The following is a 13737-nucleotide window of genomic DNA, read 5'->3' as shown; positions in this document are numbered from 1 at the left end:
AGATGGCAGTGGCGATTCGCGCCTGAAGTGATGCTGTGCCGCACGTCTCGGATAAGGCCGTCGCCCTCCTGGATTTTGGAACTATACTCGCGCCTATCCTAAAGAAGCCTCGCTACCAGAGAGGGATGTATGCGTCACTTGATGTTTTTTAACTGTAGCATTACGCCTGTAAGCGTTATAAATCATGACAGGCGTTACAAAGGCATAGGTAAAGGGCCTTTCGTTTCCCCAACTTAGTTACCTAGCCGTGCATGGGGAGTCATGGGCGGGTCCCCTGCAGTGGCGTAGCCAGAGATCAGCAAAAGGGGGGGCCATGGTGCTCGAGGGGGCGACTTTTTCCCTTGAGAGGGGCGCCATTGTCAGCTAGTGACAGGGGTGTCAGGCTAAAATGTAACGTCATGTTCATGCATGATTTACTAGTTGCAAAATACATAAGAACCAGCTTTCGCTGATTTTCATAAAGTCCAATTAATGCAATTTGCAGCCTGGTGTTTTTTTTTATCAAAAAACCTTGATCTAGATGAATTTTTAGCATAATATAGGAAACGAGCTCAGGCTACGGACATTTTATTCTCAAAATACGCATCCATGCGAATTCGAAACGGTAAAATAACTATACGTTGATCGATAGGCAGAATCTTTATTCTTTGCAAAAAAAAGAAAAGAAAAATATACGGGCTCACTCACTGATCCGAAGTGACCTGTGGGCTGCAGCCTGTGGTCGACCGGGGTTGCCGTGTTTAGAATAGGTATCAGAGCGCACGTATGTAGGATACACGCTGCGACTTATTGCCTAAATTGGAATCAAGGAAAGACTTGAACATTTAAAACCATGAGATCCACCATGAGATCCCAACTCATTGTCATACCAGCAGCGACTGCAGTCAGAGGCGACCGAACGCTGACATACGTTCTGGATTTTTTCTCCACACATCCCCTTTACAATTCGATGTCTAGTGCGTGCAGCCCCTACTTGTGGACATGCATGACTGCCTCCAGTGACTGACTGCCACGCCTCCAGAGGGAAACAACTCCAAAAATAACAGTTTTATTAAAATCGTTTTCTGCAATAGCTTTTGACTCAAGACAGTGACGACATTTATTTTGCCAGCATCGTATTCCTCTCGTCGAAACGCGTCGAATGAACTATACGTTGACCTTGAAACGTCATTTTGAAAATTTGACCGCAGGTCAAGGTCATGACCTTGATGGACAGGGTCATGCTGCATATCACTCGATCCGTATCGTCGAGCTGAACACATCTGACGTGTTTTCACCGCTTTAGCACGTCTCTATCAAAAGGTATAGCCAAAGAAATGCTGGTGACCGTTCATGACCTGAGATGACCTCAGGGGCACACAGAAGGGTCACAGGTGCATTTTGTCGATTCAGTGTGTTATGTTTACCTATGTACCGATGTTTGAGAGGGTTTTGAACCACATTCGTCCAAAAGAGGCGCATTTCAATTTTCTCCAATTGACTTATACCTAATGGAGAAGTCGCAAAATTGACCTGACCTTAGGTCATGGATATTAAAAGTCCGAGATAAACATTTTATACATATTGTTAGTCTTATCAATCTCTGATAGTTTTAAAAGTGATCGTTCCGTCGGTGTGGCGTACGCTGGGGCGGCACCGCACTGCTAGGCGGGGGCGGCATCACAATAATGGGGGGCAATGCGCTGGGGGCAGCACTTGCATTGAGGGGTGGCATTGTACGGTGAATGGGCGGCGTCGCATTGAGGGGCGGTATCGCAACGAGGGGTGGCACTAACGAGGCTGCCTTATAAGAAACGCTTGGCACATCCTAGCCCAGCTCGGCGCCGCCTGGCTGCTGCATCTTGAAAAGGGTCCTTGGTGTCGATGAGACAGCCCCATTGTCAAATAATTACCTACCTAGCGTCAGTGGTTTCGGGGGGGGGGGGGGGGCGCTATCGATCTTGAATGGGGCGGGGCGACTGAAGTCTCCATTCAGATGGGCGTCAGTGAGTACTGGAGGGCGCCAACGAACTCGGATAGGGCGAATGTGATCTTCAGAAGGGCACCGGGTGATCTAGAGGGGTGTAATGCTTAGATGGGGTCACTGCTGCCTTCAGTAGGGCGTTGGACGCTCTGAAGGGGCGCCATTGATCTCGGATGATTCGACTGTTATTTTCAGAGGGGCACCAGTGGTTTCAGAGGGGCGCCATTGATTTAGGATGGGGCGACTGAAGTCCCGGTTCAGGTGGGCGCCAGTGGCTCTTGAGGGGCGCCAGCGACCTTGGATTGATGGGGCGACTGTGATCTTTAGAGGGGCGTTGAGGGGCGCCTTTGGGCATGGATGGGGCCGCTGTTGCCTTCAGCAGGACGCCGGACAGTCTAGAGGGGCGCCTTGAAATTGGGTGGGGGGACTGTAGTCTCAAGGGGCGTTGTCTCGGATGGGGCGAATAAACTCTAGAAGGGCGCCATTGGTTTCAAAGGGTTGCCATCGATCTTAAGATGGGGCAGCTGTGATCTCCGTTTAGATGGGCGCCGGTGACTTTTGAGGGGCGCCAGCGACCTCGGATGAGGACGACTGTGATCTTCAGAAGCGCACCGGGCGCTCTGGAGGGGCGTCATTGGGCTTGAATGGGGCGACTTTAGTCTCAAGCGGGACGACTTCAGTCTCAAGGGGGGCGCTAGTGACTCTCTTGAGGGCGCTATTGATCTCGGATAGAGCGACTGTGATCTTTAGAAGAATGCGGGTGCTTTAGAGGGGCGCCAGTGGTTTCAGGGGGCGCCATCGACCTTGGATGGGGCCGAATGGGGCAGCTATGAACTTCAGAGGGGTGCAACTAACCTTAAATGGGGCGACTATTCCGTTCTGGTGGGTGCCAGCGGCTTTCAGGGGCGCCATCGACCCTGGGGGTTCGGAATACCTATTCTGGTTGCCGGAGGGGCGCACATTGGGGGGCTCAGGTCCTATTTGGGGGTGCCCTGGAGAACATTGGGGTGTCCAGGCACCCCTAAAGAGATGTTGAGTTCGATCCCTGCCTGCACATCGCTTTTTAATTCATGCTCCCTCTGTAAAACGGCATCAGCCTAGTCGGCGCTAAGTGGGGCGCCATCTGGGCGGCTGGGCGGAAAGGGGGGGCCATGGCCCCCATGGCCCCCCCCCTGTCTACGCCACTGGTCCCCTGTCGCATACGTCGTTGATCGTCCAGAAAAGACAGCAGCATAGACTACTACACCCTTTTGCGTTAGCTTTTGACCATTAGACAAAACATTTGTACACATTCGCCATATAGGTGGCGCTACAAATGGGCGGTTGGTCACAAAGAATCACCATTGTGCAAAACTATTCGGCGGTCCTCCTCTACAACTCGACATTGAGCGAATGGTTCAACGTTGTGCAAAACAAATCGTCAATGATCAAAACTATTCGTCGCATGCCGGGCTGGCTCGCTCAATGTCGAAGTCTGGCGAAGTGTCAAACTGTTTTGCAGGTCGCTCATTTTAGTGTTCAATCTGTTTTGTCGAATGGCTGAAATGAAACACACAACGCCGGAATAGTTGTGCTCAATGCCGATTGTCGAAATGGCTCCTTAAACAGTTATGGCCAATGGTTGAACTCAATTGCAAAAAGGTGTAATACAGACGTCTATGACTATGACACAGACAGTAGTCTATAACGGCAGGCAACGGTAAACCCTTCGGCTCACCTGCCAATTGTGTTTATCATCTACAAATTGCATTGCGCTTATAGTTTTAAGTTGATGTGGTTGCAACTTGCAGGTCATGTCATTCTGGCGAATAATTGTTTACAAAAGATAAAATTGACCACTTGTGTTGAAATGCAACAATGAGGAAGGTTAGTTAAAGTCCTTAACGATTAAACCTGCGTGTCGACCAAACGGTAACTACTGAACCCTATCCTACTTTTAGATTTTGTAGTCACGCCTCAAGTAGCAGTGCTCTATGAATGTTAACCCTCGCCCATGTAGGGGGGCGTTGGTGCAACCCCCCCCCCCCCTGAGGTTTTTCTTAGCTACACGCCGAACCGTTTCAGATAGCCTGCTCAAATTTTCAGTAGGTACCCTATGGGGCATCCTTTGCGCAACTTTTGGTTTTTTTTTGTCAAGGTCATGTCAGGTCACGGAGTTATGACGTCATAAAAGGAACAACCTCCGGCCAGATTTACGCTAAATTGGAGATTGCTTCACATTGGTATAAATGCCGACTGACCTGACACACTGATGGATTGTTTTAGAATCACAACTGGCTGATTTGACATTGGCACAATGTCCGTTGACATTTTGAAGGTTACCAAAGGTCAAGGTAAGGTCAGTGACCTCGGTTGACCTGTAATGACTTCTTGCACTTGTATGCCTTTTCGGGGTATTTTGATGCCCTGAATTCGAATTTGCTATCCATTTCAGGCATCGTCGGTTGTTTCTTGTAGTTAATTTTGGGTCAGGGTCAGGTCAGTGACGTCACACGCCTGACGTGACCCAATGCACAAATGACCTTGCAGACTTCCGATGCTCCCAACGCATTATTTTTAGAGTTATGACATCGAAATACACACCTAACGATAGAGAATTTATCAAGGATCACGATAGTGAAGGTTTCAAGTCGATATCTCTTACCATTTTGCCGCAATCGGCGCGGCAATCTGAAACAGTTAGATTTTTCCGAAAATTTGACCTTTGACCGGTCATAAGTAGGTCAAATGGTGACCTAGGACCAAAAAATATACCACCAATCGCGAGATCTCGTTGAGAGCAATCCGTTGGTTTTTCCGCTAAGCTCTACGACGCTCCGTTTTCAAACGCCAGGGGGTCGCACCAACCCCCCCCCCCCCCTGCATGGGCGAAGGTGGCAAAACGCCGTTTACGGGCGAGGGTTAAACCCCAAGACGTTTTTGTTTGATCTGTACTTTGTAAAACAGTGCACTAGTTTTTGTTAAGTGAGCGCTGATTATTTTAGCGGTACGTAGGTATTTAGCGCGAAATAAGGGTAGGTAATTGAATTAAAGGAGAACGTTCCCAAATGTCCTTCGATTTTTATATTCCCTCTATGTATCTACCTAGTTACTTCTAGCAAAAGACTTTGTCATAAACTGTATTGTAAATGAAATAGTCCTAGATAAATGGTAGTTATTGTTACTCGTACCATATTCTGTTCATTGATTGCTTGTTTTACACGACGAATTCTCCCAATGGTTCACCGGAAGAAGTAACAAAGAAAAAGTCACTCCTCTGTTCAGCACAGTCTGTAGGTAGCATGTTTCGTCTGGTTTCGTTCCAATGCTATGCTTCGTGCAGTCATTGTTCCATGTAATTAGTAATATGTAGGGCGTGAATGTTTTCTTCAAAACGCATACCTATTAGGCAGACAGGTGCATGGATCCGAGAAAATGGATACGGGATATGATCCCACGGATCCTGATGTTGGATGCGACGGAATCATAGATCCAGCTCTCTAATTTATAGAGAGCTCCGTAGGGATAACAGATCCGAATCTCATTTTTGCTTGAGATCCAGTGAGATCAAAGATCCTCACTTATTTTTCGTCAATACAAAAATCCCAAAAAAAAAACACTTGTGACTCATAAACGTTCTGTTTTAGTGATTTTGTGTGATTGCACGTCATAATAAATAATTTTGTGACACTTATCGACATATAAAGGCTTCAAATGTTGTGCATGGTGGGATCCACTCAGATCATAGATCCATGTTCTTGATATATCGTCAGATCGTATGAGATCATAGATCCACGATAAATTTTGTACGCCAGATCCGATGGGATCATAAATCCTAACCTGCAGTTTGCTTCAAGATCCACTGAGGTCATAGATACATCGCTCGGATCCATGTATATGTCTGCTATTAGGTACCTGTGGCATGGCACAGCACCCAAGTGCTTACCGATCAAGTGAGAGCGCTCGGGGAGCGAGATTGTAAAAGATAATCGTATATGCATACGTCAATACGCATGCCTACCATCAAGATCAATGATCGTATGCGTTTTATATTTGAATCACCGATGGTTATTTCTTATTTATTTGTGATGAATGTTAACGCGCTCATTCGATGAAGTCTTTCCCGATTGTAAAACATTTCTACCACCCGTTTGAAAGACATTTTTGACGGAATATCCTTCTTCCTTTTAAAATGGCTACCGAAACTTCGTCGCACTGCGGTCAGACTCCGCAAAGCGCCGTAATGCATGACCACCCATACCGCCTCATCATCTGTTCACGGCGAATTGACCCGTTTTGACGGTGTTGGCATTGCATTGCACGTCCATACAGATGAACCGTTGACGGTTTGTATAAAAAAATATAAGGACTTCAACCGAAACAAATTTGCAGCAAATTGAATATAAAATTTATGCGCTTACGAACAAGTAAGATCTTCATTTACAGAGGCGGATCCAGCTCAGAGTTTTTTTTTGGGGGGGGGGGGGGCAAACCATAACAATTTATCGATTCTTTCCATGCCTCGTCCATGGGCGTAATGTTAAAATTATGCCGTTTTGGGGGGCAAATGCCCATTTTGCCCCCCTCCCCTGGATCCGCCACTGTTCATTTAAGCTATTCAAAAGTAACATTTATTGTGAAACACCCTGTATATTGAAATACTATCCTGTTTCTCATATCGGGGCTGAGAAGTCGCCGGTGTCCGCTTTGCCCCGGGATCTGGAGCAAAGTAGACGAAATGCATTAGTTTAAAATTTTGCCAATATCTCCTGTTATTTGTGAACGCCTTTAGAAATGAAATGTGGTTGAAATATCGCGCCCCGTAGGGGGCCGAAACGGCCCCCCCCCCTGTCCTTTTCCGTCGATATCTCCTAAACGGCTAGAGATATCGCCACCAAACTTTCAGGACCCCTCCGGGCATCAATTTTACACATTGTGACCAAAATTTTTCCAGAGGCTATGATAGGTTGGCCACAAATGACGTCAGAATGACGTCATGTTCTGCCATTTTCGACCGAAAAAAGACCTTCGCGAGAAGAGCTGTCAGGCCTACAGCTTTGAAGATACAGAAAAATGTTCAGGACATAAAAGGTGTAGAATTGACAGGGCTACAAAACTGCTATCTCGGATTTTTGAAATTTTTGAGTTTTGACACCCAAAAATCAAAAATGCGATTTTGGATATATTAGCCAAAAAATCCAAAAAGTTTTTTGAGTTTCGAAAAAACCGGAATATATGTGATAGTACCTACCGTCTTCTATCTACATACCAAATTTCAGATCGATATCTCGTTTTTTGGCCAAGTTATAGCGACAAAAGTAAAAACTGTTGAAAAATGATGACGTCAAATTTTCAAACTCAATTTTTGGCAATTCTAGACCACGTAGGGCAAAACAAAGACCACCATTGGACTCCCCGTGATGAGCTGCATCGAATCGATACCCATTTTAAGCAAACATATCAACTTTGAAATTTGACCTAATATGACCTGACCTTGACCTGACCTTCACCAAAACGTGACCTAAGCTGGCCCCAAAAGCTGCCTGACCCACATAATCGCATTTGTCATGTAAAATTGACCATAAAACATGTGTCACACGACACTTTCATATTGTGACCCCCCAGTGACCTGATCTCTGTGACCTGACCTGGTATCAGTGACCTCCAATAGCAAAATATGTGTTTGAAGAACATTTCCCCATCGATGATTTTCAATGAAATGCATTTTACTCGATTTTACAACGCATTTCTTGAAATGCCTGTAAACGGTGAAAATTGGACCTTTGACCTGACCTGTGACGTCATCGGTTTGACCTAGGTCAATGAAATTTGGTCACAAGATAGTTCTTGGTTGGGGCTATCGAACGCCGTTTGAATTTTGAAAATCGGCCGGTAAACTTCCGAGATCTTAGGGGGGGGGCCGAAACGCCCCCCCCCCCCTACGGGTGGTAGGGTCCGCCGGTAGCCCTACGGGGCGCGGGTATAGGAATCATATCGGTTTAAGAAGAACCTGTCCAAGTTTAAAAACGTAGCGGTGGTATCGAAGAAATTAGAAAGTGTTACCCCCTATCTTACCTATTTTACTACCTATTTTCAAAGTGCTTGGGAATTGGTTGGTACTTGGTAGAATACCTATGCAATAGGGACAATGCATGTTGGTTACTTGGTTTGAATTTTTCATTTAAATACCATGCAGGTCTGTTCGTACACACTGAGCAACAGAGCATAATTGGTAACACATCCATGAATTCGATTTTCAATTTTACCCAACTTGCAATTTTTGGGCCAGCAGTCGAGATGCTGGGTGCCATTGAAAACAAGCTACGAATGCTTAGTAGCTTCACGATGCATACGATTGATTGAAACATCTCAGCTTATGTTATGACAGCTTATAACAGCTTATAACAACTTGTAACAGCTTATGTTATAACCTTATGTTAGCTGATGTTATAACAGCTTATGTTGCAGTGAACAGCTAACCTGTTAGTGGTGGAAAAGGTTCGGCCACGCTACCAACATATAAAAAAGAGCGAGCTCAACTTTGGTCGCCACACAATAGACACTAAAAAACGTTATGTAGTTATTTCCCATCACTCGGCACACGAAGTTCTTTTAAAAAGCGATCATGTCTGAAGCCATGAACCTCATAACGCTTAGTGCTCATAAAATGTACCTATCATTATCATCTTAGCTACACTCCAGGATCTTCCATTATAAACGGCAGCGAGACGGCGCCCTCTAATGGATCCGAGGCGCCGGGTATTGTTTATTTTCTGCTGTGTTCATGCTGGGCGGTCTTCCTCGGAGAAGAGAATCACTCTGGAGATGATTGGGGTGGCTGTGGCCGCCGCGTAGACCGGGATTTCCAGCCCGGGAGGTCGGTCAGACGTGCTCCTGCTGGCTGAGGGCCTCGTTACAGCCTTAGTCACGGTCTCCGCTCATATATCAACGCAGCCACAAGGTGATGGGGGTGGCTGTTGGTCCGCTGAGGTCTCGTCTGGTTAGCGCTGCGCCCCGGGTAGTTTATCGATGTTTTGCTGAAACTGGAATGCGGATGAGTGCGCAGGCTGCTCCACGGGTGGTCACTGGTCATTGCGTGCAACCAGTATCTACCTGTGATTGACTGATAATACGTACGCTCTGGCAGCTGCGTTAGTAGGTTGCGGATTCAAAATTTGTGCGTACATGGTGGGGATTTAATTTAGAAACCAAACACTCGCAATCTACTTTGTGCACTGTTAATGCATTTGTTCGAAGAAGACAAATGCAAATGAGGAGAGTCGTGCTTTAAACATTGATAAGCTAGCGAGAGTGGATCACTTTTATTTTTGCCTATGACTTGAAACTTAAAGTAATAAGAAAAAATCAAGAAAATGCACAGCGCTTCAACATGCCTACCAGCATTACAATGCGATTTCTCTCAACCAAACATCCCCACCCCGACTGAGTGGGCCCCACATCAACCGGCAGAGCGTTGCACAACCCCACTAAAGCAGCTGTGAACGGGTCGCTGCCATTGTTTACCCTGGGACCGACCGACCTGGCAGCGAGCCAGCGCGTCCCGTCAGCCCACGGGGCCAGCTTTATACCGAGGGAGGCCTTTCCTCGAAGCTCTTCGTGCCACGTCACCTGCGGTTTTGTTGTGCACGCGACGCTCGGCCCCATCCGTGAGACATGTTGCCCGCCGGGCGCTGTCGCTGAGTCGTTGTCTCACGTGCAATGCTCAATGCTCGTTGCTGAGCCCTGTCGACTGTCTGATCCGGTCGTACCTGCTAATATTTGGCCATCAGCATTGGTCATCATTAGCATGGCTCAGCGAGCTGCCGGCCAATAAATCGTAATGTTTAACCCTATCTGCCCGTAATCGTTCAAGAGTTTATCATGTTTGGCCTTTCTCAATCACATGACTTCCTAATATTCTGCTTTGCCTTGCACAGTGGCTCATCAATTCGCTCATCAGGCTCATCAGTGTTCCCCCAGCCGAACCCACGCTCTGTCTGTGTTCCCCCAGCCGGCCATGGGGTCGTCACGTTCTGTCTGTGTGCCCCCAGCCGTCCATGGGTCCGTCACGTTCTGTCTGTGTTCCCCCAGCCGGCCATGGGTCCTTCACGTTCTGTCTGTGTGCCCCCAGCCGGCCATGGGTCCTTCACGTTCTGTCTGTGTGCCCCCAGCCGGCCATGGGTCCTTCACGTTCTGTCTGTGTGCCCCCAGCCGGCCATGGGTTCGTCATGTCGGGGCTGAACGTGCCCCCGGCTCCCGAGTTCGGCGCAACAGTCACCCTGGAGACCAACTACCGGCTCGGCCGCGGCGAGTACATCAGGAAGATGAAGTGGTACAAGGACGACGTCGTGTTCATGTCGTACGCTGAGGGCCCCAAGAAGTTCCTCAACTGGTCGCCCCTACCCGGCGTCAACATCGATGTAAGAAACTGAGCCGTTTCGTCCCTGTCCGGCCTTGAATTATCTTTGGAGTGTTGCTTATGTTAGGGTAGTGTTGAGCTTAGTGTGCTTAGCTGTAGTTATCACTGGATGTGCCACATTTTCATCGCCTCTAAATAAGGACGCATCAGAAGTGCGTGACCTGCTGTTACGTAAAGGTTCCGCGAACACGCGATTCCGACACCACTTTTGCGCTGCAGTGCGGCTCCCATGATTTACAAACATAACATGTACGTCACTTCTGACGGCAATGCAATGGAAACGCATGACCTTGCAACTCTATTCACCCCAACGTTCGTTGGCGTCTAAATATTTTGTCAATATATCCTTGTTTGTGTCAAGTGCACACTACATTTCCTATAGTTGTTTACGGTAAACGTTTAACGTAAGCGATTCTTGTGGGGATACTGGCTCATATCGCAAGCTCAGCTGTATATGTTAACCCGGCAGTTGCTGGGGTATTTCGCCACCCACCGTTTGCTGGGGGGGGGGGGGGGGGCGTTAAACGCCCCCAGCCGATAACTCGAGAACCAATAGGCGCAGCGAAACGCACGAGGCGGCAAACGAAAGAACGCGACGAGACGCTTCAGATGAGTACTTTAAAGTTGAATTTTGAGGTCACAGGTCGGGTCAAGGTCAGGTCAAACACCTGAAATCGGGCTTTCAGTAGCATGGACTTCAGGACTTCGCAATGGGCGCCTCTCGTCATAAACTCTGTCAAAACGGTGCACAATCCATCATATAAGGCCTACAAGAGTGTCAGCTCCATGTAGCGGTCAGTCAAGCAAAGGTCAGGGTCAAGGTCAGGTCAACCGGGTAGGCACATATCCCCGAAAATCAAAACTGATATTCGCAGCCCGTGACACATGTTTTATGGGTAATTTGGGGCGTAGAACACGATGGTGACATTCATTTTATCATATGTGTACGTGTTTGGCTCAAAAAGTTCAATTTAAGAAATGCATGTATCATGGTCGTCAAGTAGTCACGTGAAATTGCCAAGTTTCAGTTCAAGAATTTGGAAAATGCGGAACGATAATCAATAATCGAAGATAGCCATTTGATTGATCATGGTATTGGCAGTCTAATGGCGGTTACGGCGTGTCTGTATGTCTATTCTGTGATTTTATATGATTTTTTGAACATATGCCGTTTTTGGTCGAAAACTCAGAAATCATAACGTCACTAAAACCTCGATATCTCAAAATTTTTCCGACCGATTTTTTTGAAACTTTGTCACAATAAACTTCAATCAATTTCCTACAGGTACCCAAAATTTGGCGCGCCTGCGGCGCGCCGTTTTTATGCTATGGCCCGGCGAAAAAAGTGGGGGCGTTTAACGCCCCCCCCCCCAGCAACTCGCGGGTTAAGATGGTTACTGGTCGTGGTCATGTATATTGTATATGAACTGGCAACAACTTTCAACTGCATTGCATCGGGGCTGTATTTAGAGATTAGAGTCATGCGGAGCCCAGCTTACGTCCCGGTCTCCAGTCACCCGCAGGGGCGCGGGAACTACGTTCAGACTGGGGGGCACACCATAATAGAGATCAACCTAGGGTACCCTCAAATCTAGTTTTCTCACCGGTTTTAGGCCACTTATTTTTCATCCCTTGGCTTTTTCAACAAAAATGAAAATATTTGCAAAAAAGTGTGGTATTTCGTCTCAAAGCTGTGGGGGCATCGCCCCCACGGCCCCAGAGTGGGGGGGGGGGTTCAAGCTGCCCCCACTGCCCCCCCCCCCCGGCTCCCGCGCCTATGGTCACCCGGGCCTCTGTGCCGACAGGAGGCGGCTTCTACGCCGAGTGCTGTGGTGCTGACCGATGTCGGGGACGAGACGTCCGGCCAGTATACACTAGAGGTGCAGGTGTACGGACCCGGCGGCAACGTGGCCAACATCGTCAACGGACAGTACATGAGCGTCGGAGGTGGGTGACGATACAGAGCAACGGTTCAGACGTGATGACTTGGGAGGGATGATTTATGAAATACGTTATTTTACATGGTTGTTGTTTGGACATTTTTTTTTTTGGCTCATGATGTCGTTTGCTTTTGCATACACTGCCAATTCATTCAGGTCCTCATTCGTCCGTTACTACCAGTTTGTGATCCCTTAGTGACATCGTGTTGGCATTTCTCTCGTTCTCGCAGGAGCGGACACCCTGGGAACTCGGTTCGGGGGTAATGCAGGCGCCTTCAACCCGGGCACCTTCTTCCAGGGATTCGGGCCCGGATTCCCGTTCAACAACTTCCAGGGCACGTTCCAGAGCTCTTCCAGCACCGGTGACCTGGGTCCCGACTCGCTCGGCACGCGCACGTCGTTCCAGAGCTCGAGCTCCAGCGCCGGCGGCGCGGTGCCCGACACTCTGGGCACGCGCACCAATTTCCAGAGCGCCTCTGCCGGCGGCAACACCGCTTTCCAGAGCTCCGGACCGGAGGGCTCCTTCCAGAGCGCCGGCACCAGCTTCCAGGGCACGGACGCTAACGGCAACTTCTTCCAGAGCAGCGTGTCCAGCGGCCCGGGCAGCGCTCAGAGCGTGCAGACGGCCTTCACCGGCAGCGGGGTCGGACCGCTGGGCGTGCGATCCAGCTTCCAGAGCGCCTCCTCGACCGGAGACGTGGGCCCCGGCCCGGCGCTGGCCGTCCAGAGCGCCGTGGCCCAGGCGGAGGCACAGGTTCAGCAGGCGGTCAACCAGATCAACCAGCTGCAGGCGGCGCTGGCCAACCTCGGCTAGACCAGCCGGGGATAGCTCGTCGGGGGAGTGTAGGAGCTGTAAGGCTAAGGGCTTCCTTCCTCGAACAGATGAGTGCGCAACCACCACAGCTGTGACGAAGTTGTCATTAGGTGGAATGCGGGAAGTACTGGAGGAGATGTGAACAGGGATTAGTGGATCCATGTGGAGTGCTGAGAAGAGGGCATCTGAGATAGCTATGTTATCTTTCATCAGCGATCAGAGAGTCATGCTCTGTCGTTTGCGGCATACTGGCCCTTCAGGTGCGTTGTGCCATTCATGAGAGGCTTTGGGTCTATCATGTACACTGCAGTTAGTGGGGACTGATGACGTGCATTGGTATACGTACTTCATCGGAGATTCCGCTGACTTTGCAGAAAGTATACATACACAGAGTGACATACATCCGTGCCTTTGATGAAAATGCTTCAGCCACGCCACCGATAAGAGGTTATAGGAGACAGTGCACTGGCGAGGGTTAAATGTCACCTTGCCGACACGACGCCGCCTAAAAAATGCGCATGAATACCTAAACCTGCATAAAAGGACAAGGGGAAGTCGTATGGAATACAAACGCACGATAAACGCCCCACTTATATTCATTCAACATGAATTAGGAAAATGA

General features: G+C 48.6%; 1 protein-coding gene across 2 annotated transcripts in view; it reads left to right on the top strand.

The window, feature by feature from the left end:
* Nucleotides 1-13517, top strand: part of LOC122363285 (GPI-anchored hemophore cfmA-like) — a 35117-nt gene extending 21600 nt beyond the window's left edge. For both annotated transcript variants that reach the window (XM_043332367.1, XM_043332366.1), the window contains exons 2-4: nt 10154-10362; nt 12167-12308; nt 12532-13517. In XM_043332367.1, coding sequence (XP_043188302.1) covers nt 10171-10362; nt 12167-12308; nt 12532-13115 — 918 coding nt within the window. In that variant the 5' untranslated portion in view covers nt 10154-10170 and the 3' untranslated portion in view covers nt 13116-13517. The remainder of the gene's footprint in view (nt 1-10153; nt 10363-12166; nt 12309-12531) is intronic.
* Nucleotides 13518-13737: the final 220 nt, after the last annotated feature.

The sequence above is a fragment of the Amphibalanus amphitrite genome, unplaced genomic scaffold (assembly GCF_019059575.1).
Source record: "Amphibalanus amphitrite isolate SeventyFive unplaced genomic scaffold, NRLGWU_Aamphi_draft 000613F_arrow, whole genome shotgun sequence".
Classification (NCBI taxonomy): Eukaryota; Metazoa; Arthropoda; class Thecostraca; order Balanomorpha; family Balanidae; genus Amphibalanus; species Amphibalanus amphitrite.
This window is presented reverse-complemented; position numbering and strand designations above follow the sequence as displayed.